The sequence below is a fragment of the Podarcis vaucheri genome (assembly GCF_965113315.1).
Source record: "Podarcis vaucheri genome assembly, chromosome: 1".
NCBI classification, from domain to species: domain Eukaryota; kingdom Metazoa; phylum Chordata; class Lepidosauria; order Squamata; family Lacertidae; genus Podarcis; species Podarcis vaucheri.
In genome coordinates, this window is record NC_138759.1 from 99,518,197 (window position 1) to 99,539,447 (window position 21,251).

Genomic DNA, 21,251 nt, shown 5'->3' on the forward strand with positions numbered 1-21,251 from the left:
TTTATGGTTTACATCTGGAAGCTTCATGCACCTTCATGCAAGCTGTATGCATTCTCAGCCTTCCAACTGTGTAGATCTGGCAGATTCCCTTGTTATCTACAGAATCAATTGTTTGTTATAGTTTTTGATGTTTTGGGGACTTTCTATAGCAGCATTCAAAATGGCCAGATGTGAATTTCAGGAAACATCTCCTCACATGGAACTGCAGTACAACAATTGTGGCTCTTGAGCTGTGCTTAAGAGCACAGTTCATGTAGGAATGCTCATGAAAGTACAAGGTGCTAGATGTATTTATAGTAACAGAAGTCTCCCTACTTGGCCTCACTTGGGAGCTGAAGTGGAGAAATGCATTCAGCTAAGCTCCTCAGCAAAGATATAGTATAGAAAGGACCACATTTGAAGAACTGTTAAACATTCTCCTTCAACTATATGAAGAAAGGCTACATTTGTTCTATTCATATGCAGCAGATAAAATAGAGTATCTATGGCTCTTTTTCACACATGGAAGAGGGGGAAATTCTTTATTTGAAACCTATCAGTATATTTGCATGTAGTTCTATTGTTTCATAGCAGTGCATTCATTAAATGCCTTCTAACTTGTTCCATGAACCCCTTTGCTCTTAAGCACTTATTTTACATACTGTTCTGTAGGTGATCCTATTAACATGAAGGTGACCACCTTTTGAATGGGGCAATCATATGCAATTAAATGTAAAAAGAACAATCAGAACAATTCTATGTAAAGCCTAATATAAAGCAACCATTCACAGCAGCGAATAATACAATCATCCTGACAACACAATCACCCTGAGAATACAATCATCCTGGCATTGCTAAGTTAATTAACACCTTTGGTGCGACAGGAGGCCACTATCTTGAGTCATGGCTAAAACACAAAGAATCTAATTTGCTTTGATAAGTTCACGTTCAGCAATTTTGTGCTGGAGGCTCCCTTTGACATTCTTTTGCAGAGTAGGAGGATGGCTACTTTCACTTTAGTTCTGAGAAATGCAAAACAGGGCAGATGATATCTTTTACTAAATCAAATTTTTTGTTGGTTTGATGAGCGTGCAAATGTTCATGGTACATCAGATTCCTTCTCTGTCAGAGAGCCTAAAAGAAATTTAATGAATGTCAGTGGGGGATGGTGTGAGGGAAAGAGAATTGAACCAGAGGCATTATGTCCCAAACACAAGCCTAGCTAGCAGAAATGTAGTCTCTGATTAAAGGTTATGGAGGAAGGAAAGGGGGACAGGCATGAGTGATAAGGAAATCTGCCAGCATAATGTGTGATTTCATGAGGGTGCTGATTCGTTGTAACATTGGTTTTGGGCCCCAGGGACCCTTTCCTTCCTCCAGAACTTTCAGTCAGAGACTACATTGCTGCTAGACTTATGTTTTGGACACCTCTTGTCTGCTCCTCTCAGGATAGAAAAGACTAGGTTAACAAGCACATCTCTTGCAGAGCTGTTGTGTTCATTTTCCCTCTCTTATCCTCACGAATAAAACCCTTCCTCCAAGCTCCTGCTTTCCTTTCATTGAGGCCCAGATGACAGTTGCCTACTCAAATTGCTGCTTAGCAACTGGGTGGGCAGAAGGAGGATATCTCAAGGAAGGAAGGAACGGTGCCCTGCTTCAGCACCATTACTTACAGTCCCATTCATACAAGCCCATTCATGCTTCCTTGTAAGTAAATCCCACTGCGCTCAGTCAGGCTTACCCCCATGTCTGCATAGGGCTACAGCCAGAGTAGTGAAAGGGCCACGTGTCTGCATTCAAGTGAATAGAAGACAGCAAATGTCTGCACTGAATTGAGCAAATCATGGAGCGCTCAGACCGCCTTAAATTTCACAGCGGCGCTGAAATCCTCCTTCTCCTCCCTTACATTTTGTCTTGGGGGGGAGGCGGGTAAGGAGGAGTAAAGGAACCGAGAAGATAAGCCTCCAGGCAGCAGCCGGCAGGACTCAATACTGCACGTATTGCTGCTATTCGATTCCTCTAAAGCTGAGGTAAAAATCTGAAGACGAGCTGCACCATATCATAGAGATCGAACAGCCAAAGAGTAACGCGCGCGCTCGCCGACTCTGCGGCTCATTCACAGTCTATGGACAACTCTATGGTTTCGGGGTGTTGTTGTTTATATATGTATGCATACATAAAGCCGGAGAGGAGCGGAAGCCCCGTGACTCTTCCTCGCGGGATTCTGAGTTGTCGCGAGAGAGGCCGCGACGGAGGAGGAGGCGGAGTCGGGCGTGCCGGTTGCCGCTGCGGGAGGAGGAGGAGGAAGTGGTTGTGTCATGGCGGCGGCTGTGGCGGGTTCCGGACCTGGCGCGAGTTCAGCGTCGCGCGGGGCTGGCGGAGGCGGCCCGGGGACCCCTCGCTGGTTCTTCAGCCGGGAGCAGCTGGAGAATACGCCGTCTCGCCGCTGCGGCGTCGAGGCCGACAAGGAGCTCTCGTACCGGCAGCAGGCAGCCAACCTCATCCAGGACATGGGCCAGCGCCTCAACGTGTATCCTTCTGGGGCGAAGGCGGCGGGCAGAGGGACGGGGAGGGGTGGTCGCGGGCCTAAAGGGACGGGAAAGACCCTCTCCGACTGCTCCCCAGGCCGAATTTTTCCTCCAGGCAGGCGGCCCCTTTGGGGAGCCGAGGAGGCCTCGCCTGCTTTGGCTCCTCCTCCTCCTCCTGGCTCGCCTTTCCCTTCTTCTCCGGCTGAGGGGGTGGGTGGGAGGGAGGCGCCACAGGATCCCTCGGGAGTCGCGGAGGGAGGGAGGGTTTTGTTCGGCGGCTGCGTTAACGGCTCGGCGCGATGGCCTTGCAGGCCCCAGATTCTGCTGGCACGGGGTGACCTGTACTGCCTCGTGTGTGTTTGTGTGGCTTGTGAGTTCTGTGCGGGGCTGAAAATGAGGCTTTTTTTTGTATTTGTCGCCCTTTGGAGCAGAGAAACTAGGGGCTAGCATCTCAAAAGGGGGCCTTTTGAAGTGCAGCCGTCTTGTTTCAGCGAAACTGTTCAGTAATGGCTTTGTGCATACGTGATAGGGTTTCGTCTTCTTAATCTCAGGTTTAGATAGCAAGTTTTTAGTTTAAGCTATGTGGGTTGGTTGTTGTTGTTTTTGGTAAATTGAGAATAATTGAGATAGGTATGAAAAGGAACAGAAGCCTGCCCCTCCCTACACACATTCAAGTGGAGGAGATTTGATGCTTCTCCTAGCATGTGGATTGAGGAGATCACACAGGGCAGCCTTTCCGCAGCCTAGCAAATGCTCCCCCCCCATTCTTGTTCTGAAATAAAAAAAAAATGGTCAAAGTGCTGCAAATAGTCCATTATCTCAAAAGAAAAGTTAGGCACTGTAGAATGTATTGGGTGTTCTATACAACGCCTTCAGTTGTCTGAAATCAGGAATGATGACAGGCTTATTCTAAAAACTTTCTTTCTCTGCAGAATTTAGACATAATCACAGATGTTTTAATTATTTTTAGCAAGGATAATCTACTATAATAGGTTGAACAAACATTTCCTCCCATTGGGTATATTAACTAGTAGGCTAACTTTATCCTGAAACCCACTTTCACAGACTGCAACCAACTTATTACAGTAAAGTTTAATCACCCATCACAAATTCCCTGTAAGTCCTGTGTAGATAACTTTGTGAACCCACTGTGTGTTCTTGTTTGACAAATAAACATTGTCTAAACTTGTGAATATGTGACTGGATGCCTTGATTTGCAACAGCTTTTCTAGATTTACAGTGATGACTTATTTACAGTTTCCTACACTAGGAATACTTGCAGAAAGTTAATCATTTCTAAAACAACAAACTTTGTGTGGCTTTTCCCAACAAACATAATGTAGACTAAAATGTGGAATAATCTGAAAATCTTGAAAGCTTTAGTATACATCTTTGAAAAATATCAACAATGACAGTGTACCAACCACTCAGAATGGCTGTGTACAAGTAAAAAAAAAATAGCATTAACTTAAAAATATGAGTAAGTTACAGCCAATGCAGTGTGATTTCAAACACACCATTCCTGATTTTCTGAATTCACCACTCCCAATGAAGCTTCTTGCCCTACATTCCAGCCTTTCTTGCGAGTGGTTTTACCCTTTGGGGGATGGGGGCACAATTATTTATCTGTGAGCCCTGGACTAGATACAGCCTATTGAAGTTTGGGTTATAACGTGTGTTCCCTTGTTAATTTAACAGATATTTTAAAGTTATATCTGAATGAAATGAAAATAAATTAGTCTTGTCTTTTACATATTGTGTCTTATGGTTCAATTTAAGCACTTGGAGAGAGAGTTCTAATTTGGGTACTTAAAACTTCCTTAACTCTCTTTTTAGATCTCAACTTACAATTAATACCGCAATTGTTTACATGCACAGGTTTTATATGCATCATTCCTTCACAAAATTTAATAGAAATGTAAGTACATCTAAGCCTTTATAAGAACAGTGCTATTTGTGGGATATGTAGCATTTATTTAAAAAATTATTTGACATTAGTTAGTCTCAGTCTGTTATTTCTGCTTGTAAGTAGTCAGCTATGGTAAGAGAATCTCATTTATAAAATCTTGTTTACTATTAGTATCTCTTCATGAACTAAAAATGCTGTGCTGATTTTGATTTAGGTGAGTATGTGTCTTGCTTAGACTCTCCAATGAGAGGATGGCCATTGTTAGGGAGATTCTTTCACAGCTCTGTGAGTTAAGAGAGTTTGGATAATTCATGCTCCAATCAGTTCATTTGGGGGGGCATTAATGCCAGTGAAGGATGCATAATAGCAGTACTTGGAAGCCATGGGCAGTGTCCAGTATTCCTGTCCCTTTAATACAAGACATGTCCACTTGTGAGGTGAAACGTTTCCCCCCGAAAATCTCCAGAAGTTTGAGAAGACTCTCCATAGAAGATTTTTGTGGGTGTTGGGGGAGGAGAGGAAGGGGAAGTCTGGCTATACAGAGTTCTGCTTGCAGAATGTTGGATACAACACCAGCTGCTTATAAACTGGAGTGGAGTTTGTGGTTCATAATGAAATTGGAACCTGATAGACCTGTGCCAATGTGCCTTGTAAGCTGCAGTCTCTCATGTCCTCCAGAAACTAACAAGAGCCTTAAAGTTATTTCTAAAAAGTTCAGTAATGAAATTTCTTTACAAATGTAATTAGCATAAACACAGTGGGAGTTTATTGTAAGTAAGTGCCCCTTATCTAATTTTGTATCATTTGGAGTGGCTAATGAATGCTTACATTTTTGTAATGAGTGATAAAATGCAGTATTTTTGAAACTGGGATATAAGAAATAAAAATGCTGTAGTGTTGAACATGGATCCAAAGTAGTGCATACACATGAAGCAGTTGTGTGCATAGCTGCAGTTTTGTTGTAGTTATTGTGGCCATACAGTCATACCTTGGTTCTTGAGCTTAATCCGTTCCGGAAATCCGTTCAACTCCTGAAATGGCTTGAAAACCAAGGTGCGGCTTCCGATTGGCTGCAGGAGCTTCCTGCATTCAAGTGGAAGCCATGTTGGACATTCGGCTTCCGAAAAAGGTTTGAAAACCGGAACACTTCCGGGTTTTTGGCGTTTGGGAGCCAATATGTACGAGTACCAAGGCGTTCAGGAGCCAAGGTATGACTGTACTTGCATAGACAAGCTATTGATATTGCCAGGGTAGAAAGAAAACCCTGGTTGTAAATGTGGTTTTTCATTTCTACAAGCAAGCTCCCCCTTTGCTTGCAGCCAAGGTGCTGAATATGGTGCTCTGACCAAGAGTCTAGTTTCTAGTATTATTCTTGCTTTGTTATTCCAGCAATCATAGGTTTTGTTTAGTCAGATTGTTGGCAGCTTATGTAGCTTAGAAACTTCAGGACACCTAGACAAAGTACTTCTGTCTTCTGTAATAGCCAGAAATGGTCATGGTTTGGAGACAGATGCTCACACAGGCTAGATGTTGCAGATGGAGCTTGATGGTTATAGGTAGCATCCTTCTCTCTTGCTGATAGTGTGTGTTAGCCATATTAAGAGGACTTAAATTTTGCTTTAAGCAACATAGACTGTTTGGTTGAAATAGTACAAACGCAGTAGGAGCGTGTGATTCTAATACTGTTTTTTTCCTATTTTTCACTGCTACTGAATAGATTCTATGATTATTCTGATAAATAGCTGTAATGTAAACAGTGTATCCCATAAGGATTCATTAGTGTTAGATATTCTTTAAAAGTGTTTGGACATGATACTACTTGTGGTTAAATTTTGGAACTTTAGCAGGCTGGCATGCTTTAATATGCTGTAAATATTGGTGGCAGAATGCTAATTGCTGCAAAGCTAAATAACTTTAGGATCCAAGTATGGACAAATCAGTTGCTTGGAGCACTACTTGGGGGAAAGGGAAACAGAATTAAAACTTTGTAAAGGCTTGATATATCATACATTCACAAATTCTGGAAAGCATCTGGTGGGACACTTTAAGGGAGGGAATTGTACAGTTCAGATACCATCACCAAAAATATGCTTGTTTGAGGTTACATATGTTCACTTCATATGATGGCAGCACCAAGGGCAACATCTCTTCTGCTAATTTTGACTCCTTGCAGGGAGGGGGCAGTATTTTTGAGAATGTGCTTTCAAAAGCAGTCTTGCCTCAGGTTCAAATGTCAAGAACTGTACTTTCCATATTCTCGACCAACCTGGTGCCCTTAAGATGTGTTTGGACAACAATTCCCATCAACTTTGCTGGGGGTGGGGATTGATGTTCAACACACCTAGCTGGCACTAAGTTGGCAAATGTAGGCCTGGACACAAACCAACACTGGAATTCATGAGTAAATAATATCACCAACTCCCAGCGACTGACCATTTTGTGCTGCTGCACCCTAGGTCATCTGAGGTTTCTGTACAGTGCCCAGTGGCAGCCACACTTCAAAGGGCATTATAGTAGTTGAGATAAGTTGCCATGTTCTGTGTGACAGTGACAGTGACAGATGCTTAGTTTCAATGTGTAGAGCTGGCATATCAGCCAAAACTGATGTGCTACATTCCTAGCCACAGCTCCATGTGGACATTCAAAAGCAGTGTTGGGTGAAGACGAATTCTTGAGTGTGACTTCCTTAAATTTTGGAATTGTTCCTAAGCCCTGATCAATAAAACTGCCCATTGTCAATATGTGATACTTATCTGGGTTGCTCACACCCATCCAGGCCCTCACTGAGCCTAAGCAACCAGGCAAGAACATCATTGGCATGCCTGATGCAAACAGAATGGGAAAACAGAGCTGAGTGTCATTAGCAAACTGATGACCCCATGCCCCCAAACCCATGGTGAACTCATCTAATGATTTATTATAGACATTAAAAGATAGCACCCTGTGGAACTCCACAGGATAACTCACCTGAGGCAGTCCAGGAGTTTTGTGTACCATCATTTGGAGCCTCCTTGTTCAGTAGGAGCTGAATCACACCCTACCTTGGTACTATCTCCTTGCCCACAACAGTGAACTAGAATGATTGAAAGCTCTCCCGTACTAGGGAGTACATGAGAATTGGCAGGGTCATTCTCCCTATCTTTTTGATATCTAGATCATCCACAGTTGTATTGGTTGCCTTGGTTTAAATCATAGCATACCTTTGAGGGGAGGACTAACATAATTAGAGAATGGGTTGAGCAATTAACACCATGTCTAAGTGACAAAAATAGTCACACCTCAAACTTTGGTTCAAATAACAATTGGCTGCAAGACTTGAAGCAGTTGCACCCTCTCACCTGTTGCATTGAAACAGTAGAAAGGAAGATAAATACATATTGGCAATCTTTGCTGCATAGGATATTAAACACTTTCAGTAAGTCTTGTGCTTTCATTGATTCTATAAAGGCTATTTCAGGAAAAGTGCTACATTCTAATATTTCTAGATGGCAGAACTTCCACAAGGCTTTATCACTCTTGTTTTAAGATTTACCCATTTGTTAGAGGTAACTAATCTTATGGGAGATGTGTTGCAACATTGTTCTGACTGAAGCATTTTTTGTCTGACAGATTATATCTCCTACTGCATTATTTTTGGCTGCAAAAGTGGAAGAACAGCCACGAAAACTCGAACATGTTATCAAAGTAGCACATGCTTGCCTTCATCATCAAGAGCTGGACACAAAGAGTGATGTACGTACACATCAGTCTTCATAAAGCATAACTGACACTTTAAAAGACTGCCAGCTTTTTGCTTTAGTCTTGGCAGAATTGTAAGCTGCGTTGTTCCTTTCCCATTGCATATTTGAATTCACAGATAATACATTTCTACTTAATATTAAATTATTATTATGGAACTTTAGCAGCAGCCTGTCCTAATAGTTGAAATCAAAATAACTTTTTTAATTGAAAAAAAAAGTTTATTCCAACTGGGGGGAAATGCTTGTTTTTTGCTTTATTGGCAGATTTTGCCATATTACACATTTTTTCTACTTCCCTCAGATGACCATCTGTTCTCATAAAATATTGAGCTATTCAGACATTATGTTCTGTCTCTCACCTCTGCATGCAATGAGAGCAGGAGTCTCAATGCTCAATGTGCCTCCTTCCTTCCTGTATTGAGCTCCTTTCAAAACTTAAACTGGGTGTTGTGCATTTATTTAAGCACTTTGCAGGTTAGGGACATATACAAACAACATACTCTGTTCAAGCATTGCCTTTTCATACAGTTGAGGGGAACATAAAAATGTTGAGAAGAGGGTTTGAACCCAGGAGCCATGTCTGATCTCACTATGCTTAGAGGTAAGAAAGGGAAATAAATGTCTGAACATCCCCAATATTGCTATGCATATTAGAGACAACTATTGTGATGAGGCTAATCAGAACTGTGTGTTTTAAGACATCATGAAAGAAACAAAAGCATGAGATAAAATAATTTCTTGCTGTCTTGGTGATTGTGATGTGTACCCCAAAATAAGTGTTGATAGCCAATCAGTTTATTTGGTATATACTTTGGTGTTATTAACTTGTTAAAGTTGCTGTATTGATGCTTCAGCATTTTTCTTTATTATTAGGCATACCTTCAGCAAGCCCAAGAGCTGGTTATACTTGAAACAATAATGCTTCAAACTTTAGGTAAGTATGTTAAATGTATATATGGTATTCTTAAAGCAACTGTATAGCCAGTAACATCTTCACATTATAGTGTAGTTCCAGTAATAGAATACTTACATATTTGATTGATAGACACACAACATACATATTAGGAGAAATCTGATCATAGAAGCCATTTTATTCTTGTCTTTGCACCATGTTTATAGCCTGTCCTTTCAGAGTTAATCTAGTATAACCACACTTACTGCAATAAATGTACACATAGTAACTAAGCAGTATAACGGCTTGCATTTTTTTTTTAAAAAATCATTCAGTGCAAGTACCCTAAACTTACTTTAGTAGTCCATTATGAGATTATTAATTTACGCACTTGAAAGAAACATGACCCCAGGTACTTTTAAATTTATGGACATATATAATGTAAGTTTGTGAAATAACACATTTAATTTTTCAGGTTTTGAGATTACCATTGAGCATCCACACACAGATGTTGTGAAATGTACGCAGTTAGTGAGAGGTCAGTAACAATTTAACTGATTCTTTCCCTACATCTCTGTAGGAACTGGTGTGACTTACTAAAACTGTTTCTGGAATATTACTTCTGCTGTGAGTAAATCACTAGTAGGTTTTGTTTTTACCTGGATCTATAAAGGATATGTAGATTATAAGTTGTGTGGTGTGTTTTTAAAGTAAAAATTGGCCCTCCAGGTACATATTTTGTAGATATTTCTGATATGGGTGATTTTGCTGTAAGATAATCAGAGAATAAGGTAGACATCCATATACAATCAATGGAATTGGGGATAAAGTGTTTTTCTTTTTGCAAAGCAAGCCAGATAACAGGCCATAGATGGAAATTATTAAGTACTTGCAATACATAGTACTTGCTTTTGAAGCATTGGTCAGTTTTCACAGCATTAACTGTTCTGACTCTCTTTTCCCTTTCTAGATCTGCAAATACTTTTCTCCTAGGCCTCCCATCTTATTCAATTGTAATATATTTATTTTTATTCTTTCTTTTTAATGAGGTAGACCTGCCTAATTTCTGGACCGCATATGGATTAAATGATGTGTCACAGTCATAGTGAGAACTGAGCCAAAGTTCCCTCAATTTTAAACAGTTGTGGGCAACCTTTTTCTGTCTGGGGCTATATTCCTTCTGAGTAGTCTATGGTAGGTAGTGTTGGAGTAAAAAGTGTATGGACCTAGTACCAGAAGTGGGAGGAGGCACTCATTTTTCTTTCTGACACACCTCCCACTCCCCACGTTTTGTCCTCCTTTCTAGCTCCATGAAATTAAGCCAAGGGCTCCCAGGCTGCCCACTCCTGATTTTTCTTTTTCTTTTTTAAGTTAGACTTGCCTGAAAACAAATGACCAGAATTGAGATGCTATGGTAATACCTTAAAAGGTGGTTGTTTTTTTTTGGTGACTATTACATTAAATTAGAATAATTTAGCAAGACAGCATTATATATAATAGCTTTTGCATCTGTTTCCTCAGTCTTTCTGATCCACCAGTTTATTCGAATTTGCTGGTCACCATCTTACAAACATTGATAGCCTATAAGAAGGTCTTTATCTGCTTCCCTACTTTCACATACATTATTTTAAAAAGTTCATCATCTGAAAAAGTGCAGGTGAAGAAGACAGTTGTTTGAGAAAGCGCAGTTTAGTCTCTTTACCTTGTGAATTTTGAAGAAGCAGTTCTTTATCCCAACACTGCCACCACCTTTCAAAGGGGCAGGATTGGAGAATACATGATCAGAAATCTTCTTTTAGTGTTGTGACATCAATATTTGACAAATTAAAAGAACTACAGTGGTACCTCGGTTTACGAACTTAATCCATTCTGGAAGTCCGTTCTTAAACCAGAACCGTTCTTAAACCGAGGTGCGCTTTCCCTAATGAGGACTCCTACCGCCAGTGCCCTTCCAGTGTTTGGATTCCCTTCTTAGACTGAGGTAGAGTTCTCAAACCAAGACACTATTTTCGGTTTTGCGGAGTTTGTAAACCAAATTGTTCTTAAACCGAGGTACCACTGTAATGAGATCCTACAGTATAAGTGGGGAGCCTCCAGCCTGTGGGCCAGTCTTGGTCTGCCAGAGCATCCAGTTTGGCCTGTAAGCCGTTTTCCCCCAAACCATGCCCACCTGTCTAGTGGACAGGTGCTGTTGTGAGCTGTCTTCCTTAAAGAATCAGCAGTGTTAAAGCAAAGATGGAAAAATCTGTACATCATCAACATAATGTTACGCTGAGTTTCTAGGTTGGCTGACACTGAGGGCCGCCTCCTTTATGCTAGAGTAATGGTGGTGGCAGGATGAAAAACTGTTGGTGACCACTGAAAACTATAGAGAATCAGATGCTTTTTGCTGACCTCCAGCTTCATTTTTATTGGCAAGATGGAGGTCATCTATGATTTACTTAGAGCAAACCTATTAGTAGTTGAGTTGTAAGGCTCAGGCTATGAAGACTATGATCTACCGCTGAATTACCTCAAAACATATTAGTTGCCCTATCCCGGAGTTTTGAAGTACTGGCTAGCTTATTGTGTTACTTTGATTAAATAAATAAATTCATGCTCAAAAAACCTAGTAGCAGAGTTAGTTTGAAGGGTAGCTGAGTAAACAAAAACTTTGCCTTGGCAATGGCCTGCATTGTGTTCATTTGCAAGTGGGCCGCTTGTATTATCTTCACACATAGAAAGCATTTTAATTTGGGGAATTAACTATACTGATGTCTAATTTCATTGTTTCTTTTTTTTCTTACAGCAAGCAAGGATTTGGCACAGACATCCTATTTCATGGCTACCAACAGGTTGTTATCCTGAACCTCTTTGTTGCACTGTTGTAGCACACTATAGCTTCCTTTACTGCAGGGTCCCCTACCTGTGTCGAACCCTTGTTGCAACAGGCGACTGGGCCATCTACTGTGGTGGTACCTTCCTGTTTGCAGTGCGGTGTATTGTACAAGGGCCTAATGGCACAAAGGGGTTAAATGCACGATGTGAAGTGTAGTGGTGCTTTCTGGTGACTTTTTCTCGATTGTGAGTGCATAAGTCTAAAAATGGTAGCCTGAATAGCAGCTAAAGATTACAGAGAGATAAACTTAACCTAGAAATCCGAGCATCTTGGTAAGTACAAAGCTGTTTCTAGTTTACCCTTGTAGTTAATGGCATTTTTTTCTTAATGAAAATAAAATAGCATTGTTTTTTCTAAAAAGAAATCAAACAACAGCTGTAGTAAAAAAAAAAAAAAGCTTTTGTTACAGCTACATTAGAACTAGCCTATAAGACATTTAGCAGTGCAGAAGCTGGCTAGTTCTTTAACATATTTATGTGGGGAAAAAGCCCTACTATTAATTGGTCAGAAATGACCTCTAGCCAGTGGGTTTTCAGTTTTCAGTAAAATGGATAGGTGGAAGAGAGATGTAAATAAATTGCAAGTGTTCAGGAAAGTGCCCAGATGACATTCGCATGGAAAGGTTGTGGGTTTAAAAAAATACCTGCTGGCCTAAGCAAAGCCTTGGTCTTCACTGGGAGGTTGGGAGGAGGAGTAAACAGTGTTTAGTTGTTATTTCCCCAATTCCTGTCTTGTTAACTGATTTAAAATAAGCTTGAGTCATGACCACTGGTTTGAAGTTGTCTTATATTGTTATTAATCATTAGATTTTAATTCACAGTTCATGGTTCATAGATAAAGACCAGTCACGAATTGGGGGAAGTGACACTATATCCTGATTTATTATTTCTCCTGGCTGTGTGATAGGAGTTTTATCAGTATGTTAACCAGCCTAGTCATTAATTTTATAGAAAAAAGTAGACTTTGCAAAAAGGAGATAGGTTAATTTGTATTCTGATGCACAGTTCCAGCCTTGGAGAGAGCATGAAAGCCAAAGGCAAAAGAGAGGATAACAGGTTTAACTTATGTGAAGCGGATATGAAATGGAATGGTGAAAGAAGATGACTTTATAAATAATATCTAAGAGTTAAACTTAAATGGACAGAACATTAGGACATTAGAGAGACATTAGGGATATAACTCAGACATTGGTTTGATTGAATGAAATAAAAAGAGTGAGCAGAAACCTACAGTAAAGTAAACAGGATAATGGAGTATATAAATGAGGGTTTAGATGGGGGAAATGATGAATTTTGAAAATATGTAAGCAAAAATCTGAAGACCTGGGAAGAGATCTATTGTGTGGCAAGGATACAGGAAATAATGATCTCCCCTTAAAGTGATATTGTTAAGAGGGTTTGAGGAGATGAAATAGGAACTAAATGCCTATGTTATTCTGGCTTGCAGTTTGAATGATTAATTATGAACTGATTATGGTGTGGAGAGAAGAAAGGAGCATGTGATTTTAAGCTCATTGTGTTGGATCCAGAGAAAATAAAAGTGGAACTCTGCTCATGCAGCAGGGCTTTCCAGGGACCACCCTACCCCCACCACCTCAAGCCAATCCTAAGGCACAGTGGACCACAGTGGACCACAGTGAAACAGCTTGGGATAGGCCACTGAAGGTTGCAGTAGACAAGGAAATGAGAGGAATTGGGTGGGGCTGCCTTGATTAAATGGAATTGTTTTTCTGCTTAAATCTCTGGATCTAGGACATAGTGTAAATATGCACATAATCAAATATTTGTTTAATAAGTACTTGCTAGGGCGGACACACTTGTTAGAATGAATATCTTTCCATTAGCTCAAATTTCAAATCAATGTTAGACATGGAATTGCCACAGTTGTGTTGCTTCCAGCTAGAATTTTTTACTTGATCGTGACTCTGTTGACTTGACTAATGCAAACTATGTTGCAGGCTGTACTGGAAGGGATTTCATTTCCCCCCTACATGTTGCTTTACACATTACTTCACTAACTTTCAAAATGAAACATACATTACGATGCCATAAAATTTGAAGGAGTATATTTTTGCAGAAATATTGATATTTATGAATGCTAATATTTTGATTTCCTTGTGTATTAAGTTCCTGTACTGCTGGAAGAACAGAATACTGTAGTAGTTCTTCTATTTTATCAGCAGAAACAGACCTAAATTCTTGTGTATGAATACCTGTATGTTTTGTTTTTTAATATAAAGTCCCAAAGTTGTACATTAAAAAAAAAATTACAGCATAATAATATATACCTTGAATACTGTGGTGATAAGTGTTCTCTTCTTGTTTTTTGTTCTTTTCCATGTTTGACGTTTGTTCTTCCATTGTGAAACATTTCCAACTACAGTCTGCACCTTACTACATTTTGTCTTCAATACAAACCAACTGTGATAGCATGTGTCTGTATACATTTGGCTTGCAAGTGGTCCAACTGGGAGATTCCGGTATCAACTGATGGAAAGCATTGGTGGGAATATGTAGATCCTTCTGTTACTTTAGAATTACTTGACGGTAAGCAAAATCTGTTTTCCTTTATTCTTTTATTTAAATTTGTATTTCTAGTTATTTTGTTTGTGACATTCCTGTTAACCTTTACCATGATGGCTAAAAAGACACTTATCCGGCAGTTACCTGCAGGCTAGGTGTTTACCATTTCAGTATGTAATGCAAGTTTATTTTATTATAGCTTCATCCATGCCGAATGTTAACACTTTTTAAAAAATGCTGACTTTTAAAAATAATGCTACATTTACTGTTTTGGGTGTGGGTGTGTACCGTAATTTTCGCTCTACAACACGCTCCCAACCATAACACGCACATAGTTTTTAGAGGAGGAAAACAAGAAAAAAATAATTCTAAATGAAACAGTGGATGTATGATTTTTGTGGTTCATGCTGTGGCCACAGACATGTGATCTGACGGTGAGTTTGGGGTAGCCCAATTCAAAAATCCTGAGGATCCATGTGGATCCGTGCTTTGTAACCACGTTTTTGCACCACTGTGGCCCCAGGCAATAGTGGGTGCGTGATTTTTTTGGTGCAAGCTGTAGCCATGGACATGCTATGTGATCTGATGGTGAATTTGGGGTGACCCAGTGCAAAAATCCTGAGGATCCATGTGGATCCATGCTTTGTAACCACGTGAATGAATGAACTGTCAGTAATGTATGGTATCTCCAATACAGTGATGAAGGAAGGGGTGGGGAGCTCACACTTATCCTAGGCAAAGCAGCCAACTCCTATAGGCCTAGGTGCCTTCACCCACCCATTAAATATTTGAGGGAGTCATCCTCCCCCCATGCTGATGGGCATTGCCATTCATATAAGGTACCTGTGTGCATGCACTTTGTCTTGAGATCCATTGCAGTCTGTGAGATGGGGCTTACCTGTACCTGACCCCCCAATATTTTATTGACATTGGAAGAGGGAGGGAGGGAGGGAAGGAAGAGAGAGGGGGAACTCACATTTGTGCAGCTGCCTTGCCTCGAACCGGAGCAAAAAGAAGAGGAGCTCAGGGACACGAGCCTTGTAAGCCGCTTTGTTTGATATTTACCGGTGAGGTGCTGGGGGAGGGACGGAAGGGGATGCCCTCTTTGTCCCTCCTTCCAGCTCATTGTAAAGAAAGCAGAGTAAGAGCCGCTTACATTTGTGTAAGGGAGAGCCATAGAGCAGGCAGACAGGAGAAAGAGAGACTGGCTCCCTTTCCCCACCTTGGCTTTTACACGCTGCGTGCAGCTCTTGCCGGCTTCCAAGCTGCATCCCTTCTCCCACCTCGCCAAAAAGCCATAGAGCAGGCAGACAGGAGGAAGAGAGGCTGTCTCCTGACACTCAGCTGTTGCCGGCTTCTCAGCGAGCCAAGCGGAGGAAGAGAGGCTGCCGAACAGCCAGCAAGAGCAGCTCCTCCTGCCTGCATTCGCTCCATAACGCGCGCACACATTTCCCTTTACCTTTTAGGGGGGGGGACTGAGTGTTATGGTGCGAAAAGTACGGTATTTAACAGGGTGGATCACGCTGGAGGTTTATACTGAGGAGTGGCATCAAAATATATTGTATTCCTCCCATTACTTTTTAAATCCCCCCCTCCCCCCCAAAAAAAGTATCTTAAGCAGTGACTTAGAAAACTAGCTTCAGGCATACGTAAAGTTCTTTTGATTGAATAGATAGCCACTTTGGGTGGGGTTACAATGAAGTGGTATTCTATATAAATTTTGTTAAGTCTAGTCATCAAAAAGTGCTGAAAGTTGCTAATAGGAATTGAGCTAGTTATTTAGATGTTTCACTTAATTTTGTTTTCATTCACAGAGCTGACACATGAGTTTCTTCAGATACTGGAGAAAACTCCCAATAGATTAAAGAGGATTCGAAATTGGAGGGTAAGAGATTATTGTGGTAAAGAAACTGCCTCATCTATACTATATGTAAGCATCTGCTAATCTGCTTTCAGCTTGGTTGAAAGCCAGCATCCGACCTATCACTTGCTAGGTGAATTTTGATGTTCCAGTAATTTAACCGATAAAATCTTCATTATAACAACTATAAAACAGTTGTGAAAATGACATGTAGTAAACTAGACCCAGAGTTACCCTACCACAAATGGTAGCATCTTCAGTCGAGATGAGGTTTTCACTTGAGGAAAGGAGAGGGGAAGTGATATTTGCCAATTTCCCTTTTGTTGTATCTTCACACTGTTCTAGAGGGTCTTCTAACCCTATGGAACAGGTGTTTAGGATGTGCAGAGTAAATTTATGTTTATCATCTCCCCCAGCAGAAGTTTGCATAAGGGAAATTTTAATCCAAGTGAGTATTTTTTTTATTTAGCCAACTGATGTTCAAAAACACTGAGCTTTTGAGCTCAATGTTCTTTGTCAAGGTTCAGAGTAAAATAATTCATTGCAGTAGCATCATGTTCTTCAGTTCTGGAACTGAGTGACTTCTATTGATTGCCAGATGTATTTGTAGATGTTACACTTCAGATTATGTCCTAATTTTACATTTTTATCCTTGTGTAGGCTAATCAGGCTGCAAGGAAACCTAAAGGAGATGGTCAGGGATCCGATAACTCTCTTCTTGGTTCATCTTTGGTTCAGAATTCCATTTTAGTAGATGCTGTCGCTGGTGTATCCGCAAACGCAACTTTCCAAAAATCATCTACATCCACATTTCCTGCCCCAGTTCCTCTGAACTCAGGAAGTATCTCTGTTCAAGATAGTCAAGAAAATCTGGCAATACTGGCCACAGGAATGCCAGGTACTTCTTACAGTCTGTCAGCACATCAAGAATGGCCTCAGCACCAAGATCAAACAAGGACAGAACAGATGTATTCTCAGAAACCAGATACTTCACTGCCTGGTGGACAGTTCAACATAAACTTTCAACCAGGCACTTCATTGCAGTTGCATTCAGGATTACATCACAGAGCTGACAAACTCTCTGAGCATTCTACTGTGCACAAACCGGGAAACAAATACCATGGGCAGGTGACATCTGCACCTGTAATAATGCCTCATAAAATGTCGTTGGATAAATACAGAGAGAAACGCAAGCTAGAAACCCTCGAACTGGATGTAAGAGAACACTATATGGGCCCCGAACAGCAATACAAAAAGCACACTCAATCCCAAGCAACAAGTAGCAGTTCTGTAACTTCCCCTATTAAAATGAAAATTCCCATTACAAATGCAGAGAAGCCTGAAAAACACATGCCTGACAAAAAAGAAAAGGGCGGGTCACTCAAATTGCGGATACCCATTCCACCCACAGAAAAGAACTTGAGCAAAGAAGATCTGAAAATGAAAATCAAAGTCTCTTCCTCAGAAAGGCATAGCTCATCAGATGAGGGCAGTGGGAAAAGCAAACACCCTAGTCCCCATGTTAACAAGGAAAAGCACAAGGAACATTCCATAAACCGCCATCATGGTAGCAGTCATAAGCATTCCCATTCCCATACTGGTGGCAGTAGTAGTGGTGGCACTAAACATAGTAGTGATGGATTAACGCCAGCTGTTCTGAGGAGTCCTGTTGGCTTGAGCAGTGATGCCAATTCCTCTAGTTCCGGCTCTTCAAGAAAGAGGCTGTACATCAATGATGCTTCTCACAACCATCACTCCAAAATGAGCAAAAGTTCCAAAAGTTCAGGTAGTTCATCTAGTTCTTCCTCTGTTAAGCAGTATGTATCCTCTCTCAACTCTGTTTTTAACCTTCCCTTACCCCCTCCTCCCCCTGTCGCATACCAGGTGGGCTACGGACATCTCAGCACCCTCGTGAAACTGGACAAGAACCCTGTGGAGAACGGTCCTGATGCCAGTCACGAGTACAGTACAAACAGCCAGCATATGGACTACAAAGACACATTCGACATGCTGGATTCACTGTTAAGTGCCCAAGGAATGAATATGTAACCAGTTGCTTTGGTCCCTTTCTCCTTTTTTTATTTAAGAATATTAGAATGGAAACCTTCATACGCGCAACCCCAGCAGTTGCTGCCCTACTTTATATAGATATATATATATATATAAATATATATAATATATGTAAGTGCTGCTTTATCCTTCACTCTGAGAAGAAGAGGTATAGTAAATGAGCCTATCTCCACATACGATAGTGTTATAAATACTGTAAATGACTTGGAAGGTGCAAAAATCACAGTATTTTCCACAAACACAGATGAGAACAGTAGGTTTGAATGGCTGCTCTTAGCTGTATGGAATGCCTCGCACATTGATTATTTATAACTGAATATGCCAGCCACAGTTTTTGTTGCTTAGTTTATGAATGAGTGTATTTTTTTTAAATGTGTATTTATACTGTATGTATGATTTGCATGTTTCAAAGAAGGGATATGTAAAGTATACTGACAAATGTTTACAACAAAAGTGGAGAGAAATGTACATACATTTTTGTATGTTTAGATAAACCATAAATACTCAGGATTGGAGCTGCTTGTAAGTATGACAAATATACATAACGTTCCCCCCTTGTATCAAAGTCAATCAGAAATATAAATAAAAGTGGCACTTCCTGTTAAACTGTAGGCCTTATTGGGAGCCACTTCCTGAGAGCACTTCACTCATTGGGGATCATGTACCAAGTGTGGATGGATGGTCAGCCACAACACAGTATCTCCAGTGAGGCAATGTGAAAACTGCTCAGGCCTCCATTTGTAGTTGTTTTTTTTTTAAATTAGAAAAACAAACCCAAGTTGACTGCTGAAATGTCAGTAGCTTTCAGAAGGGGAAGCAAAAATAAAGTTTATATAATCTTTTTGATGTGAAAGTGCATTTAAATGTTTGGCTTGATGCAGTAATAGAGACACAGAGCTGTTAATAATGGTTATATAGATTAACGTGATTTAAGAACTGAAATACGTAAACGTATAGTGAAATTAGTAAGTTTTTTAAAAAACTTAAGTTATTAGTGAACAGGGATCACTGTTTTCCATTAGCATTTCATACAGACAGCCACGTTTTGAATTAAAAAGAAAAAGTGTGTTATGTGAGTGAAATGCCATATTTCTTTTACAGGTGGAATACTATCTTTGCAATAAATACAATTATTGGTATCCCAACTTTTCCCTTATCTCAGACAATAAAAGAACTGTCACGTATGCTACGTGAATTGTACTTGTGATTGTAATAACAAAACTTGAGGTTTTTTCAGCTCTGAATAATCACTCGCCAATTAAACCACTAGTATACATTTTTATGGCTGTAAGTGTCATATTACTGTTTTCATTCACCTGCCTTTTTTAAACAATTGATGACCGTAGTGAATGTTGATGGGTTTTTGTTAAAAGCCGATGTCCCATTTTACCAGCTAACCCTAAGTGCATGGAATTTACCTCAGCATAAATTCAGTACAGTAGCAAGTGTTACTTACTGGGTATTTAATGTAAAGATTTTGTTAAGTTATCCTCGTGTCTGAGAGGTATTCACTATTTGGAAACATCTGTTCTTGCACAGTTTATGCTCTAATTGGTTATAAACACTTCAGCAGTAAATCTGAAGTTTAAACCCCGTTAGCTACACTAAGCTAAATGTTTTAGATAATTGTTGAGCGTGTATCCAATTTGTAGTTACAGTATAATGTAACTACTTGTGCATCAATTACTATGTAATATTCAGTCGCCAGTAATGCAAAACTTTGTACTACATACTTGAAGACGTTTATTTGAATTATGGGTGTCTTTTTTAAGCACTTCTTGAACATGGACACTATGAATAATGTATCTTCAGATTTTAATCTAGTCCTTAGCCCTTCACAGTCTGCCTCATCCAAAACTGTTAACTTCTTCACCCTTGTAACTTTTTACATTGAAAGAATATTTCTTAAAACCCTGTATTGTGAAACTTGATCCTGCATTGTTGCATATTTTTTAGCCTTTTTAGACTTTATTCGCTACCTCATCCATGCTATTAAATCCTGAAGAATTTTCGCCATACGGTGTAAGCAAGATTAAAATGTCTTAAATTGTGATTCCCAGTAGGAAGAAGACAAACAGTAAATGTTTACTTTAAATAAAATTTATTTACAAAGCCTCATAGTATTTGCTTACAAGCCTGTAGCTTTGCCTTGGAATGCTTTTTACCCATTACTACATGAGGATGTAATGGATGCATGTTACAAGACAGATAAATATCCTAATAAACATACAGCTCTTGTCTTACCTTTGCAGAAATCCATAAGTTGAATGAGGTTCTGTTCAGGTATTTATAATCAACCCTGTGTATTCTACAAATGACCATAGGATTGGTCAGTCCTCCTACTATAAATGCAAATGTTGCTGTTTGAAGATTGAATGAGTGTTTCCTTTCATAGCCATATTCTTGGATAAGAAACATGACCTTCCAGATATAGTTAGTCTCACCTCAGCCAGCATGGCTAATAATGATTGGAGGTGTACTCTTAACATCTGGAGGGGCACACGTCTTCTAGATCTGTTTTGATAAAACTGCTGAAAAGATTTGAGCCTAGTCAAATTGCCGCAAAGGTCTGTAAAATATAAATGGCAGAAGTACCAAAGAACTCAAATTCGCTTAAAATGCAAACAATACAAGGGGCTGGTAAGATATGTAGAATTAACTCTAGTTAATTTAAGACTTAAATAATAAAATATCATGGTTTGGTTTCTTAGATGTTTGCAATTTTTCTTAAGTAATTGAAATTAGTTTACAGATCATATATGTAAGGCTTAAGATATTGCGACATATCTTTTTGGGGCAGCAGTAGGTGATACAGCACTTTTGCAAATAAACTGCTTTATCTGTCACATTTAGATCAACATGTATCCTAAAG

At 39.9% G+C, this 21,251-nt stretch overlaps 1 protein-coding gene across 3 annotated transcripts; it reads left to right on the forward strand.

Annotated features, from left to right (window-relative positions):
- Window positions 1-2,239: 2,239 nt before the first annotated feature.
- On the forward strand, window positions 2,240-20,634 carry CCNT2 (cyclin T2). 3 transcript variants are annotated; one of them, XM_082198325.1, is made up of 10 exons: window positions 2,257-2,509; window positions 4,344-4,425; window positions 8,026-8,148; window positions 9,030-9,090; window positions 9,524-9,586; window positions 11,837-11,882; window positions 14,309-14,472; window positions 16,263-16,333; window positions 16,970-18,095; window positions 18,194-20,634. In XM_082198325.1, the coding sequence occupies exons 1-10, from the start codon at window positions 2,298-2,300 to the stop codon at window positions 18,256-18,258; spliced, it is 2,013 nt and encodes a 670-aa protein (XP_082054451.1). In that variant the 5' UTR covers window positions 2,257-2,297; the 3' UTR covers window positions 18,259-20,634. The 3 variants fall into 3 exon arrangements, 2 of the variants coding, with proteins under 2 accessions (XP_082054451.1, XP_082054450.1); XM_082198324.1 differs by having other exon boundaries at window positions 16,970-20,634; XR_014213402.1 differs by lacking the exons at window positions 16,263-16,333; window positions 16,970-18,095; window positions 18,194-20,634 and having other exon boundaries at window positions 2,240-2,509; window positions 11,837-12,198; window positions 14,309-14,448.
- Window positions 20,635-21,251: the final 617 nt, after the last annotated feature.

Excerpts from the sequence above, each read along its gene's own strand:
- CCNT2 (XM_082198324.1), top strand. The coding sequence starts at position 2,298 with ATGGCGGCGGCTGTGGCGGGTTCCGGACCTGGCGCGAGTTCAGCGTCG. Across the intron at positions 11,883-14,308 it reads TATTTCATGGCTACCAACAG|TCTGCACCTTACTACATTTT; the intron begins GTTGTTATCCTG and ends TTCCAACTACAG. Across the intron at positions 16,334-16,969 it reads AGAGGATTCGAAATTGGAGG|GCTAATCAGGCTGCAAGGAA; the intron begins GTAAGAGATTAT and ends ATCCTTGTGTAG.